We start from the raw sequence: 12,599 nt of genomic DNA, 5'->3' as shown, positions 1-12,599 counted from the left end.
GAATGGATCACATTTTATTTTAGAGTCTGCGGGACTTTTGGTTGAAAAGCACACACAGAGAAAACGCCAGGCTGCTAATTGGTGTCTAAGCAGGTCCCATAGATTACTAGCAGTCCTCTTTGTTTTATTTTTAAATAAACATCTCAACCTTTACTTCTACAAAGTCTATAGCTGCTTACCAAATTATGTATCAATTGCCCTTTTATTTCATTTTGAATAATGAATAACCATGTGTACTTGCAATTTTCTTTATATGTAATTTAATTTAATTTGACATTATTAGTGTGTGGCTGTATATCCAAGCCAATAGAATACAGCAAAACTGTGTTTTTCTAACTTGAACATAGAATCTGCTGAGATAAAAAAAAAACCCCCCCTCTTACCCCACATTTTTGCATTGTTTTCAGGTAAACTGTGCACTGTAATTTCCACCCACTTAGTATTACAAGTTACTCACCAAGAGAAGTATTTTGTTGGCTGAATTCATCTCTCAGTCGCTTATCAGGCCTTATGATTGCTTCTTACCTTAACCCTTGTTGACCTTGATGAAACCGCCATTGGCCATTATATAGGCTCCCTTTCTCAGCATTTATCCCAACACTCATAAGAATACGAAACGAACCATTTGAAGGGACTTTTCTTGACAGTTTTTCAAGCTTCTGTAATTCTTTTTGTTTTGATAACGTATCTTCCTACAAAGATTCCTATGACTCTTAGCCTTATTATTCAGCATTGTCCAGAATTATTCTATTGGGTTAAGCTCAGGAGAGGCAGTGGGAAGACATACATACTTGTTTCTCTGGCATCAGTATGTCAGAAACATAGTCAATGCTCGAATAATGAAACTCTCGAGAAAAAAAATACGGATCATTATGAAAGTGTCAGACTTGGGGTGCAAGAACTGAGTGAAAGTGGTGGATCCTTCCTTGTTTCTTGAGATTCTGAGTGGCGGAAAGAAAGTAAATAGGCTATGATATTTATGTTGTATCCTGCATCTTTATTGATCCTAGTTCTTATTCTATTAGTATCTTCAAAACTCTAAAGAATGGTGTATTGAATCTATAAACAAAATAAGCAAGTCATTCAACACTATTCCTGATGAAGATCCTAAAGATTGTTGTTCGCATCTCTGTTACAAATAAGGCATTGCCAATCTGTTTTCTTTTATAACAGATCATGAAATGGCTTCCACTTTGGTTGAGATGTTAAGAGAATAATGATTGACTGCAGTTCTGCAGAGATTGGGGCAATTGGTAAGGTTTTTGGGAATAAATTCAAATCTCTCTTATACCATTGGAATATCAAAAGAGCGTGCAAGTAGCATATAGTTTTAATTATTGAGATTTAGATTAAAGTGATTAGCCCTACACAGGATTCTAAAATGGCGCGTAGCAGTTTTCGGGTTGCCTTGAATGACAGGATACATGCCTCTTATCTCTGATGCTTTTGAGGTTTCTTATGATGAGTTTATTGAGAGATCCAGAGACATTCTATCTTAGCGTGCATGATCTTTCTATCTGTGTGTTGATAGACTTATTTATCTTCTTGCGACAGTCTTGACCCTTGATTATCGACAAGTCAATATTAGAACAATGTTTGGGTTCCAAACCCCAAACATCTCACATCACTTTTGGTCGTATCCAATTTAGCCGATTCAATGGTGTAACAATAAAGCGATTTTCTCATTCACCTGCAGATCTTTTACCATTGATCTGGTCTTTTATGACATTGAGTGCAAAGATGGTTTTCTACAAAACCACATCTGCCCCCTCCTTTTTTTTCTCTCTGATGGAGATAACAACTGATAATGACAAGCATCTTCAACTGTACTCCATTGAACACAGGGAAGAAAGAACAAAGCAGCAGAGTATAAAGGTAACCTCCTAGAGATTTGGATGATCTTTCTTTTTAGGCAATTGAAGTCTGTCTACAACAAGCTAAAAGAACATAGCGTCCCCTCTCAGGCCCATCCTCATAGACAAATATATATATAGTTTTTTTTTATATATATTTGAATACTTATATATATATATATAAAACTTCAAAATCAAACTGGTTTTCCAGCCATGGCTTTTCTTTTCTCGTTGGGGAACTTAACGGTGCTCGATTTTGACCAGTTCGGTATTCTAAACCTTGCCATGTTCCTACAGTACAGTGCCTTCATTCCTCATCGTTTAGCCGATGTAAGAAATAAATAATAAAATAAAATAAAATAGAAACAACTCATATTACCCCACAATCAATAGGTCCGTCTATATTTCCTTTTTTGTAAGAGAGATATTGTGGCACAAAGGAAGATGGTTTTTTTTTTTTTTATCTCTTGGCTATTTTCTTTTACCCTTTTTCTTCCAACTAGTATGAATATCTTAATTACTAATACTGGCTATAGTTCTGTATGAATTCTTCTTCTTCTTACTATTGGACGTTACTATGGTTACTTATTAGCTTTGCTTTTATTTCAAAAAGATTATATGATTTGCAAATGAAAAAAAAACAAGTAAACATTCCACCTCGGCGGGAGAGAAAAAAATATAATATAAAATAAAATAAAATAAAATAAATAGATTATTATAAAAGACGGCGATATTTGTCTAATTCAACCTACCCCGCGCTTTTCTGGATTTGAAACAAAACAAAAAAGAAAGGAAGGAAGGAAAGAAATATAAATGGTGCAAAAGATGTACAGATCTATAGAAATGTAGAAATGTAGAGATGTAGATATAGACAGGTATAGATATGCATGTAAATATATAGGCATACAGACACACATAGAGCTATAGAGATCTCAAGAACCTAATAGAAAGAGATGTAATTATTTCTATCTATATATTTCATCTTTTAAAAGACCGTCTTAAAAGAAGTAGTTTTTTTTTCCAAGCAGACATATGTACATATAAAGCAATTGAAAATAATCAAGACCATTTTGTTTTATATAAAAGAAGTTGCCAGAATACATCAAGGTAAAGCAAAGCAAATCAAAGGAACAGAAGAAAAAGTTAGATAATTATGTGTATGTAATAATGATGTATATTTATATTTATATAGAGAGAGAGATAGTGAATATGTTATATGAATCATTTGTGTGTGTGTGTAGTGTGTCAAGTTTACCCGGCAAAAAGAACTTTAAGTGCCCGCTCCGTCAAGACATGCCACTGTTTATTATTTATGGATGGTTTTCTCCCTCGATCCATATAAAAGACGCGCCTAGTTTTTTCCCGGCTGTTTCTTCTCCATTTTCATTTTTTTTTCTTTGTTCTGAATAACATTCTTTACTTCCAAAATCAACAATGGCAACTGTCAGCGCTGCATTGAAGTCTCGTGTTCGTCGTCCAGCCTTGCTTAAAAAGGTTATGACTGCCGAAGATACCCTCAAGTTCTTTGAGCCTGGACAGTATGTAGCTTGTTCCAAATCAAATGGCATTGATACCGCTATTTGATGTTCATATACATACAATATAACAAATAATCTAATCACTGTCGCTATCAATATATATATATATTTGCTATCTATCTATCTCGCTCTGTGTGTGTGTGTGTGTGTGTTATCTATGTATCTGTGTATTTAGGTATCTCGGTTGGTCTGGATTCACTGGTGTTGGATACCCCAAGATGATCCCTATCGCCATGGCCGAGCACGTCGAGAAGAACAACCTTCAGGGCAAGTGGAAGTTCAACCTCTTCGTAGGTGCCTCCAGTGGTGCTGAGTGCGAAGATCGTTGGGCTGCCAACGACATGATCGACCGTCGTTATCCCCATCAGGTCGGAAGAAACATCAAGAAGGGTATCAATGCAGGTCGCATTCGTTTCGCCGATAAGCATTTGTCCATGTTCCCTCAGGATCTTGTCTATGGTAAGAAAAGCTACACTACACTACAGATCATATCATATCATATCATATCATATTGTTCTTCACTGTGCTTGTATACCCACAAAGCTGGGAAATGAAAATGATTTGACGTGCTATATGAAATTAAAATAATATATATATATATATACATATACATACAAAACTCCCAATTTATCCCGTAATTTACAAACATTAATTAATTAATTAATTAATCAATTATTTTTTGCCTTCATTTTTCTATTGTAGGTTTCTACACCAAGGATAAGCCCAACAAGAAGCTCGACGTTGTCATTATTGAGGCTACCGCTATCACCGAAGATGGCCACATTGTTCCCGGTGCTTCCGTTGGTGCCACTCCCGAACTCATCCAGATGGCCGACAAGATTATCATCGAAGTCAATACCCGCATTCCTTCCTTCGAAGGTCTCCACGACATCACCATGTGCGATCTCCCCCCTTACCGCAAGCCTTACCTTGTCATGAGCACCGAAGACAGAATCGGTTCCCAGGCTATCCCCATCGACACCGACAAGATTCTTGCCGTTGTTGAGAGCAACCGCCCCGATTGCACCGGCCCCAACACTCCCGGTGACGAAAAGGCCAACGCAATTGCTAACAACCTCGTCGAGTTCTTGGAACACGAAGTCAAGATGGGCCGTCTTCCCGAAACCCTTTTGCCCCTCCAGTCTGGTATTGGAAACATTGCAAATGCTGTCATTGGTAACCTCGCAAAGTCCAACTTCAAGGACGTTACTGTGTAAGTTTTTCTTTTGATTTTGATTTTGATTTTGAAATACATGGATCTCTCTGCCATGGGCTGAAATGGAAAGGATGGTGGGATAGGTTGGGATAAGATGGGATAATGAGGGAAATTGAGGTGGAAATAGGGAGGGTTTGGGGAATGGGAAGATTTGGGGGAAGAGATAAGATAAAGTGAGGTGAAGTAAGGTGAGGTGAAATGAGTTGGGCCGTGTTGGGTTGGATTGGATTGGATTGGGTTGGGTCGGGTTGGATTGAGGAAAAGTGAGGCTGGGTGAAGCTGAACGATGGTAGTGTTTAATATAGTACATTATACTATATTGTATTTACTAATTCATCTCCCGTGTTCTGCTCCTTCTTTACTGGTGCCACAGCTTCACTGAAGTATTGCAGGACACCTTCTTGGAGTTCTTTGACTCTGGTAAGCTCAAGTTCGCCAGCGCCACATCTATCCGTTTCTCTCCCGATGGTTTCGATCACTTCTACAAGAACTGGGAAAGCTACAAGGACCGCCTCCTTCTCCGCAGTCAGCAGGTCTCCAACTCACCTGAAATCATTCGCAGACTTGGCTGCATTGCCATGAACACTCCCGTCGAATTTGATGTAAGCTAATTAAATATATATATATATATATACAGAGTGTATGTGCTTTGTAAGACATTATAAACTCACTATCTTTATTTTTATTTTTTGTATAGATCTATGGCCATGCCAACTCTACCCTTGTCTGCGGTTCTGGTATGCTCAACGGTCTTGGTGGTTCCGGTGATTTCTTGCGTAACTCTAAGCTCAGTATCATGCATACTCCTTCTACCCGTCCCTCCAAGACCGATCCCAACGGTATCACCTGTGTCGTTCCCATGTCTACCCACGTCGATCAGACCGAGCACGATTTGGATGTCTATGTGACCGAACAGGGTTTGGCAGATCTCCGTGGTTTGTGCCCCCGTGACCGTGCTCAGGTTGTCATCGACAAGTGCGCCCACCCTGACTACAGACCCCTTCTCCAGGACTACCTTGACCAGGCCACCAAGCAGTGCTTGGCTAGAGGCATGGGTCACGAGCCCCATATGCTCGACAAGGTCTTCAAGATGCATACCAACCTCCTTGAGAACGGTACCATGAAGATTGACTCTTGGTAAAAAAAAAAAACAAAAAACAAAATAACCAAAAAGCCAAAATGTTCCTTTCATTATTACACTTTTCTCTTAGAAGAAGAAAAACAAAACTAAAAAAAAAACTAAAAACTAAAATATACACACGCACATATCTCTTTCTCTTTCTTTCCTTTTTTTTTCTTTCTCTCACCTTGCTTGTACAAAAACCACTCAATAAATTTCTATTATGATCCACTCTACAATAATAACTATAATCATATTTCGTAACAGTGTGTCTATATGTGTGTGTATGTGGCTTAGCCTACTCTAAGATTACACAGTGTGAGGTTTCTTTTGGTCTTTATTTTATTTTATTTGAATTGAATTGAATTGATGATGTGCGATTATTATTACCATCATCATCATGGCCACACAAGGCGATCCTTTTCAAAATGTTCCCTTGACTTCACTTTCCTTAACTCACGTTGAGTTTTCTTCGGAAGATAAAATTGCCTATGCATTTGCATACATTACTCTCTTACCCCTTGCCATCCTTATATTCTATGCATCTGTGATTGTTTCCCGTAGAGAACTAGCAGGAATCTTTATGTTGGCAGGGCAACTGTTAAATGAAGGTCTTAATGCTGTCCTAAAAGAATATTTAAAGATGCATCGTCCCCATGGTAAAGCTTTATTATATATATATATCGATTATATTTACTTATTATTCTCTATAATTAGGTCATTTGGGAACGGGCTATGGTATGCCATCAAGCCACGCTCAATTCATTTGGTTCTTTGCCGTGTACGGTTCTCTTTACTTGAAAAAGGCGATTCATCTAGATAATTCGGTCTGGAAAGTACTTGTTAGTTTTGGAATGTTTGGTTTGGCTATTCTAGTCTCAGTATCTCGGTAAGTAACTCTTTGCTTCGCTTTTTCTTCATTTAATTTAATTTAATTCTATTACATGCTTTTATATAAATATGTATGTGTATGTGTATGTATTTGTGTGAATATGAATTTATTTAGGATATATCTTGGTTACCACACATCTGGACAAGTTGCTGTAGGGGCTTCTATTGGATCAATTTTTGGTATTTTGTGGTACTGTTTGGTCGAACATGTAATCCGACCTTCTGGTCTAGTCGAGCTTATCCTGAGACAAAGGTTTGCAAAATTGGTGTATTTACGAGACTTGCGATCTGTGGATAATGTTGCAAAGTTGGAGTATCAGCAGTGGGAGAGCTTTGTGGCAGGTCAGAAGCCAAAAGCTGCTTAACAAACCAAATCTACACACGCAAATATATGAATAGATATTAGAGTAAGAATAAATAAATAAATATACGAGTGCGCACCAATTGGTACATGAAATTTGACATTTTTCTTTCTTTTTCTTTCCATTCATTCATTCATTATATTCTTTAATGGCTTTTAATGGGGAGCCTTGATGTTTTCTGATATGAGAAATTATGTGTGCTGTGTTTATACTGTGTTCGCGCGTCTTTAATCCAGGGGTGTTAAATACCTTGTCTCCTTATAGGGTGAACTGAATGTAAAGCATAAAGACAACATCTTAAAAGACGATTGCAATACATTCTTATTCATTAATTACCGTAATACAATGTTATTTTTCTTAAAGTATCCATACCAGAATGTATATAATTGTATATATAAAGATGATTATGATATAAGGATTCTTGAGTGATCCCCTGAAAAAAAAGTCCAGCCTTGAATTTAATTGAGACTATTATGAACTTATTAGAGGGAGAAGTTGACCAATTTTTTTTCGTCAGTCTACCTTACTACAACACCTGGAGGGGCATCTAAAAAAACCAGTGAGACAACAAAAGTCAGTGTATATTTATGTATATAGAAAGCACTGGTGGCACACGATACGGGTTTATATATATATATATATATATATATATATATTATGTTTCGTATTGAATAAGACACTCGTAGTTCTCTTTGAGAAAGGTGCATTATATGGTATCCATAGTGGCTCTGGTATATTAGTATCTACTGTATGTGTATGTGAAGAATAAAAGTAAATGTAAAGGGAAGAAGATAAATTTGTATTCATGCCCAAAACACAGATGCTTTTGTTAATTGATTATGTAGTCCCATAGACTATAGTTCTTAAAAAAATGTAAAGAATCTATAGATAATTGGAATCGACTATGTATGTAGCATAATTCATTCAAATAAATAGAAGCCAAATCAATAGAGAAAAAAAAGCTTAAAAATTAACTTGCATCATACAAGGATAGTATTTATTACTATGTATGTCCCAAATAAACTTGCCTTTAGTGATGTATTTCTTTCTTAGATGTAATTTTTATACTGTACAAAAACTGGTCACATCTGATACACTACAGAGATTGAACTTTATTTTATATCCAGGGACAAATGGTACAATAATAGCTTTTTCTTTCTTTCTTTTCTTTCTTAAAAAAGGCAAGGGGGATAAAGGAACAATGTGAACCTGATAATGTTAATATACATACCGATAAAAAAGAAACATCGATATTGGAATGCAAGTTTTAAACCCTTGTTGCTATCAATTTGGGTTGGTATAATTAAATAAGCACCATTAAGGATGTGTTTTCTTTGATTCAACTTATAAGAGAATCATAGCTTGTAAACGACAAATAATAAGGGTTTTCATTATCACTATTTTTTTTTAATTTTACAGTAGAAATGGTTGTATAGAATTGTTGCTTAAATTTACCAAACCGCTTAACCAAGAAAGCAGTGAAAACGGTAGGACAATAGTTTTCTATATTGGATAATGATCTCTTTAAAGATTTAGAGAGATTGAAATGAAATGGATAAACTTATTGGTGTCAAATTAGTATAGATAGTTTATGACACAATCTTAAGTTTAATGTACCCTCCACAATAGAATGTCTTTACCAAAGAGACAAAAGGTTAAATTGTATATTCTAAAAATATGCCCTAATAACGACTGGACCAGAAGATCATTGTGCCTCTTATTGTAAGATTGGATAGAGCCTATAGTTCAACACTGATATATAAATAAATTATGCGACCAAACCTTTAACAAACTTACAAGACACTACCACAAATCCATTGCCTGTCTTTCTTATTTATCAAAGGGTATAAACCAAAATTTTCCTGGGTCGAAAATAATCCATAGAAAAAAATGATATGAATTAAACTCTGTTTCTTTTTAAAGACAATGATCAAAGGCTTTATATCCTTCCTATTGTAAAAGCAAAAAGCGATATCAATTAAAGGAATGATAAATACAAGTACAAGGAATGTCGTGAAAAATTTCATAAAAAGTGGGGTTTATCTATACGAATGATCTATACCTGACTGTTGAACTTGAAAGAAGAGTCAAGCAAGTCTTTTTTTTTTTATCTTTGTGTATGCTCTGGTTCTTCTTTTTTATATAAAGAGCAAGAAGATGTATATCAAAACGAATACTTGTTCTTAATAGCACCGGCAAATTTCTATTTGTGCTTTAAGTATAGCGAATAAAACCCACAAGCCGGTACGAAATTATTATTTAGCATTTTGGAACACACACACATAATTTTTTTTTTTAAAAAAAAAACGCACAAACACACAGGCACCCCCTGAGAAATGTATAGTGTCTATACCCTCACTTTTGGAAACTTTATCTTAAAGATATTTTTTATGACAGGGTAGAGGATTTTCAAGAAACCTTTGGTATAAATCCGTATGGTGCTTAAACAGAAAAGTGATTATATTGAAGCTTTGAAGATCTTGTTCGTCAAATGAAAACTAAAAATAAATATTAAAAAAAAATAGTATATATATATCTATCGGTTGAACTTGCCTCGATTCCTTTTTTTTCTTTGCTCACATATCTTATTAATATACTTCATTTCTACATCGCTCACTATCTTTACCTCCAATACAATCATACATGAAGCTCACTTCTTTGTCGATTATAGCCGTTGTTATGTTTTTTGTTTATTCCCCTGTTTCCATGGCTACTCCGACTGCCAATAATACTCTCACCACTAACGCCACTCGATCCTTCACCGTCCCTCCCGTCATTGCTCAGCGTGCAACAGTACCAAGTGAATTCTCTTATCTTGACATGGTTGGCCAAAAACTAGACACAAAAATCAATACTCCTCTCCCAAGAAATGTTGACCAGGCGGATAGCATGGACTTCAACTCTTCGGCTGCAAATTCCAATCATGTCAATTCTAGAATGTCTCGCAGAGCAACTTTTTATGCCAGTTATAAAAAGGTCAAAGAATTAAAGGGCTACGCACAGAATGCAGCCAACGCTTATTGCCGTAGTGTTGTTCCTATGAACACCTGGGTCTGTGAGCATTGCTCCAGAGATGAAAGTCTTGTCTCTACATTTAAGTCCGGTAGTTTGGACACCAATGGCTATATTATTCGTAATGACAAGACCGGGATCATCAGCCTTGTGTTCAGAGGTATGTGAGAATTCAATCAAGTCTAGCTAATTATATGTACTAAAAAATTATTATTATTATTTTTATAAAAGGTACAAGTTCCTTCGCAAACGTGATTGCTGTGAGTGTTATAGTTCAAAAATATCGTAAGCTCTATGGGTATTAACTTCTTTTTTCTTTTAAAAAAAAGGATGCCGATTTTTCTCCCACAAGCTATCCTCCTGTCAAAGGCACTAATGTTCATAATGGTAAAATCTGAGAAGATCTATGAGATATATAATATAGCGTAAGCATACTAAGCATGTGAAATGTAAGACTAGGCTTCTACAATGCATACATGTCCGTTCAAAAAGATGTTCTCAGTGAAATGACACAGCAAATTACTGATTATCCTCACTATCGAGTCGTTGTTACTGGGTAATTAATTTAAACTACTAATCCAATACATTGAACAATCACTTATTTTTTATTTTATACCTTGATTTTCTTTCTATTTAGACATTCTCTCGGTGGTGCTCTTGCTATTCTTGGTGGATTGGATTTGTTCCAGCGTGATAGCCGCTTTGACGCCTGGAACCTTTCTATTGTAACATTCGGTAGGCCTACTGTAATAGTGGTATTTAAAAGCATTAGAATAACATCGTATTTGCCTATAAACTAGGTGGTCCTCGTGTTGGAGATCCTGCATTTGCCCACTATGTAGTTAGAACTGGAATCCCAATAACACGGGTCATACACAACCAAGATAGTAAGTGTTATCGCCCTTTTTCTCTTCTTTTTTCTTTTTGCCACTGTTACAATTGCTAATCCGAGCTTTAATTAGTTGTTCCCCATGTTCCTCCTCAGTATCTGGGTTTCTTACATCCTGGAACCGAGTATTGGATTACAGATGAAGACAGAGTTAGTAAGTATTCATAGGGCACTTTTTGTAAACAGTAATTATTACTTTAGAGAGCTTGCTGTAGAATTTGACATTTGACACTTGACATTTGGCATCTAACATTTTCTTTGGTTACCAGAAATTTGCCGCAGTGAACTTGACTCCTCACAATGTTCAAATTCTATTGTTCCATTTACCAAACTTCGCGATCACCTTACGTAAGACTTGATTTCGGATGGATCTTATATTAGAGCAAACGTATACTAACCCATTTATTTTAATTAGTTACTTTGGTATCGATACTGGCACCTGTACCTAATTTTTTTTGTCAATTCATTTTTTTGTTTTGTTTAGCAATCATTGTACATATTTTTATTCATTTAAGAAATAACCATTTTCTTTAAACAACAAAAAAGGCTTTTTTTTTAGAGAAAGCTCATAGATCCAGATTTCCCCCCTCCCTCACTCGCCCTCTTTTTATATATAAAATTTAAATTCGAGTTTTTATCATTATATTTCAATATATATATATATATTCTTATAAAAATAAATAAAGGCTATTGTTTTATACATTATAAAACTGAGTAACTATTAATGCATTTATAGGATTTCTGGAATTTTACAGAAATCCTAAAAACAAAAACAAAATGAAATGAGTGCCACAACTGGGTTTCAAATACAAAAAGAAGAAACTCACAAATCTCAAGCCACATTAGCTGTGGCGGGATATCCTAACTAAAGAGGATAGCTAAACATAAGGTTTGCCTTCAAGGTTAAAGTTCTATTGGAACACACATAATTGATATAATTATCAGCCTTAATATTTTGTTTTATTAAAGAGAGAGAAAGAGAGAAAGACAAAAAATATTTATACAGTGATATACTCTGATATGTATTACTCTGTATCTTTATAATTAAATTGCTCCTCAATAATATAATTTAGGCCTCATTGATTTGCATATTGCACAAAAGATTCAGGTTAGCTTCTAGGTGTCAATCACTGAAAATACCGACCGTCTTTTGTTTTAAGTTTGAAAAGGTGCAAAAAACATTAAAACTTACCCCTGCACAAATTGTAAGCTACAATATTAAATAATTTATTTATTTTTGGTAGTGAGTCCTAGAAAAAAAAGCTTAAAAAATAGCAAAGGAAAAACAAGACTTACTTCAAATAAAATAATAATAATAATAATACGCATATTTGTGGTAAAGCTTGTTTAAAATCAGACTATTATTCATGGAACTAGCCCAGTTCTAATAGCCATTATGGTTATGTGCTCATATTGGTTCATTTTTATCCCAAAATAAAATATATAGGCGATCGGCTATAAAGGTAAAGAAGCCTTTTTTTTTCTTTTTTTTCTTCTTCTATAAGTTCGGACTGTATGTTTTAGATTTTGCTATTTAATATTGATTCAAGCTTATATAAGATAATGAATTCAATAGCATGAATATTTTCAATATTAAATGTTCATATTTTTCATTATAAAATAGATTATTGTTATGGTAACAAAGTGTAGTATCTTGGTTACATATTTGTAATATAGACCGTTGATAAAAAAATATAGTTAAACGTGCAATATGTCAG

General features: G+C 35.1%; 3 protein-coding genes across 3 annotated transcripts; all 3 read left to right on the top strand.

Moving 5' to 3' along the window:
• The first annotated feature begins 3,252 nt into the window (after positions 1-3,252).
• Positions 3,253-5,967, top strand: PHYBLDRAFT_182458 (hypothetical protein). Its single transcript, XM_018438623.1, has 5 exons — positions 3,253-3,391; positions 3,567-3,850; positions 4,094-4,604; positions 4,981-5,209; positions 5,305-5,967. Exons 1-5 carry the CDS (start codon positions 3,288-3,290, stop codon positions 5,746-5,748), a joined length of 1,572 nt encoding a protein of 523 aa, XP_018288699.1. The 5' UTR covers positions 3,253-3,287; the 3' UTR covers positions 5,749-5,967.
• Positions 5,968-6,127: 160 nt separating this feature from the next.
• PHYBLDRAFT_115387 (hypothetical protein) lies at positions 6,128-6,983 on the top strand (the record flags this gene model as incomplete). The annotated part of the gene is made up of 3 exons (XM_018428457.1): positions 6,128-6,386; positions 6,445-6,616; positions 6,734-6,983. 3 exons carry the CDS (start codon positions 6,128-6,130, stop codon positions 6,981-6,983), a joined length of 681 nt encoding a protein of 226 aa, XP_018288698.1.
• Positions 6,984-9,623: 2,640 nt separating this feature from the next.
• Positions 9,624-11,330, top strand: PHYBLDRAFT_69503 (secreted triacylglycerol lipase; the record flags this gene model as incomplete). The annotated part of the gene is made up of 9 exons (XM_018442103.1): positions 9,624-10,152; positions 10,224-10,252; positions 10,322-10,379; positions 10,452-10,548; positions 10,630-10,727; positions 10,793-10,879; positions 10,955-11,035; positions 11,151-11,229; positions 11,297-11,330. The coding sequence occupies 9 exons, from the start codon at positions 9,624-9,626 to the stop codon at positions 11,328-11,330; spliced, it is 1,092 nt and encodes a 363-aa protein (XP_018288697.1).
• Between the last annotated feature and the right edge of the window lie 1,269 nt (positions 11,331-12,599).

The sequence above is a fragment of the Phycomyces blakesleeanus genome (genome assembly GCF_001638985.1).
Source record: "Phycomyces blakesleeanus NRRL 1555(-) unplaced genomic scaffold PHYBLscaffold_18, whole genome shotgun sequence".
Lineage (NCBI taxonomy): Eukaryota > Fungi > Mucoromycota > Mucoromycetes > Mucorales > Phycomycetaceae > Phycomyces > Phycomyces blakesleeanus.
The sequence above is the reverse complement of the archived record's forward strand: the minus strand, read 5'-3'. Positions and strand labels throughout refer to the sequence as shown.